The 2816-nt window shown below is 31.2% G+C and overlaps 1 protein-coding gene across 1 annotated transcript; it reads left to right on the top strand.

Moving 5' to 3' along the window:
• Positions 1 to 920: 920 nt before the first annotated feature.
• Positions 921 to 2579, top strand: LOC121313596 (twist-related protein-like). The gene is made up of 2 exons (XM_041246294.1): positions 921 to 1484; positions 2097 to 2579. Exon 1 carries the CDS (start codon positions 957 to 959, stop codon positions 1458 to 1460), a length of 504 nt encoding a protein of 167 aa, XP_041102228.1. The 5' UTR covers positions 921 to 956; the 3' UTR covers positions 1461 to 1484; positions 2097 to 2579.
• Positions 2580 to 2816: the final 237 nt, after the last annotated feature.

The following is a 2816-nucleotide window of genomic DNA, read 5'->3' as shown; positions in this document are numbered from 1 at the left end:
ACATAGACTGTATCACAGTTTTTTCTATGTACAGGCTGTCGATGTATAAATATGAATAATCATAGTTGACACTTTACTTTCGGTTTGTTACAGTTAAAAGTAAAGCTTGTCAGGTTTTTAAAACTGGAGTATACATTTGATTGTTTCTTTTTTGGTGTTATTATGAATATATATATATATATATATATATAATAATATATATATATATATATATATATATATATATATATATAATAATATATATTTTAGCAAATCATTCTTTTTACACAGGTATATATATTTAATTAAATCATATCTATTAAAGCAATCATTGTTTTTCTAAATTGATTTGAAACACACAAAACAACTTCATTTAAAATATCTACAACTAAAAAAATATTTGGCATAGTTTACATTTTTATGCTCTTTCAGTTATAATTACTTGCAAAGCAAACATCTGAGGGAAGTGTTTTTATGTATAACTAAAAAAAAAAAATATATTGATCTACAATATAAAACTACCTTTGTTGTATTGGGTTATATAATACTCTGACAGTCAGAAACTATTCTGGAACAAATGAATGCAGTATAACGGATCATTTTTGATAGTTCCTTCACCGCCCCACCCCTCTTTTTCACGTAAGTCGACTTCTTGACCAATCATCTCGTTCTCCAAATACTTTGCGGCATCCAGACTATAAGAACTCTCAAAGTTTCCAACAAGTCAGACACCTTCGTCGCTAAGGAGACAGTATTTGGATACTTCCACCGACTTTATTAAATAAACGTATAGTAAATATTACTCTACACTTGTTTAAAAATAATAATAAAAATAGAGACCTAGCCCTGAGTGGGGTTTTTTTTGTTTGTTTTTTTTTTTTTTTTTTTTGTTTAGTTTGTTTTTTTTTTTTTTTTTTTTTTTTTTTTTTTTTTTTTTTTTTTTTTTTTTTTTTTTTGTTTTTTTTAAAGTTAAACTGATGTTTGAAGAAACAATGCAAGACGAATCCAGCTCCCCGGTGTCTCCAGTGGACAGCCTTAGCAACAGTGAAGAAGAACTGGACAGGCAGCAGAAAATATGTGGGAGGAAAAGGAGACCGAGCAGAAAAAATGGGGAGGATTCAGATAGCCCTACCCCTGGGAAAAGAGGAAAGAAATCCAACAGTAGCAGCCCGCAGTCTTTCGAAGAACTTCAGACCCAGCGAGTTATGGCGAACGTACGGGAACGACAGAGAACACAGTCTCTCAACGAAGCCTTTTCTTCCTTACGGAAAATTATACCCACCCTGCCTTCTGATAAACTCAGCAAAATTCAGACACTCAAACTGGCAGCCAGGTACATCGATTTCCTCTACCAAGTACTACAGAGCGATGAACTGGACTCCAAAATGGCAAGTTGTAGTTATGTGGCTCATGAAAGATTAAGCTATGCCTTTTCAGTATGGAGGATGGAGGGAGCTTGGTCCATGTCTGCATCTCACTAGCGTCTGTGAAAATAGGGCAACATGGTATGCAATAATTTTTTAAGATTTTTTTTTTAATTATTTTATTTACATTTTTATATTACTAATTTAGAGACGCGAATTTAAATATTGGCAAGTTATGCAGTATAATAGATTTTAACTCAATCGTTGTTCCGTTTTACTTAGGTGTATCTGCTATCTATCTATCTAATCTATCTATCTATCTATATATATATATATATATATATATATATATATATATATATATATATATATATATATACACACACACACACACACACACACACACACACACACACACACACACACATATATATATATATATATATATATATATATATATATATATATATATATATATATATATATATATATATTATATGGTATCCCTACGATAAACATATATTTAGAATCCCAATATATATTTTGGTATCCCTAATGATAAACATATATTTAGAATTTAGATATTTATTTTAATGCATTTGTCAGTATATATTATTTGCAAATTATTTTCATATACAGGATTCCCCACCTTCCCTATAACTGGTTTGTATATTGTCACATGAGCCACCTAAATATGTTGAATTACTTCTAAAACTATATGAACAGATTGATAAAGCATCCTTTACTTTGCAGGTAACAGCTGGTTTCCATTTACCTGTCAGAGATTGGGAGTCTGGAGTCTGAAGTTGGATATGTACAAAGCTGATGCAGGGTTTCAATAGGGAATATGAAGATATTAAATCCAAAGGGCACAGGGCTTGGGGAGCACTTACAGAAAAACAGGGCCGAGGACACTGAACAATGATATGTGCGGCTACACAATCTAAAACTGCATTCTGATCTATATTATTTGAAACATTTGCATTTGACGATGAATGTTGGAACTTTATTCCTTTGTATGCATGTCTTCTGACCGGTATGGAGAAGAAAGCAAAACAAGATGGGCTTTCAATGTAGAGGCTGTCCATGAAAACATTGTCTAGCCATGAAATATTTTGAAATATTTGGCTCATATCTGTTATACAAAACCTATGTCCTTGCTAAAATACATTTTATTTATTTATTGATAACCTATGTCATTATGCAGAATAGATCAGGTGTCTATAAATGCATTCTTATTTGTATGATTGTTTTGTAAATAACTTTGTGTATTTTTCTGCAATAAAATAACATATGACTTTAAATGTAACCCTTGTTCTATACTTTAACTACACCAGCACATCTCAAGCATGGGTAGTTGTTTAGGTTATAAAGACACCCAGGAGATGGTGGATCTAACATAAACAAACGGAGTTTCAAAGTAAAATAAACTAGCTACTGACAGACAAATGTTTTGTAAAGACAGGTTTATTA

The sequence above is a fragment of the Polyodon spathula genome, chromosome 3 (genome assembly GCF_017654505.1).
Source record: "Polyodon spathula isolate WHYD16114869_AA chromosome 3, ASM1765450v1, whole genome shotgun sequence".
NCBI lineage: Eukaryota > Metazoa > Chordata > Actinopteri > Acipenseriformes > Polyodontidae > Polyodon > Polyodon spathula.
This window is presented reverse-complemented; position numbering and strand designations above follow the sequence as displayed.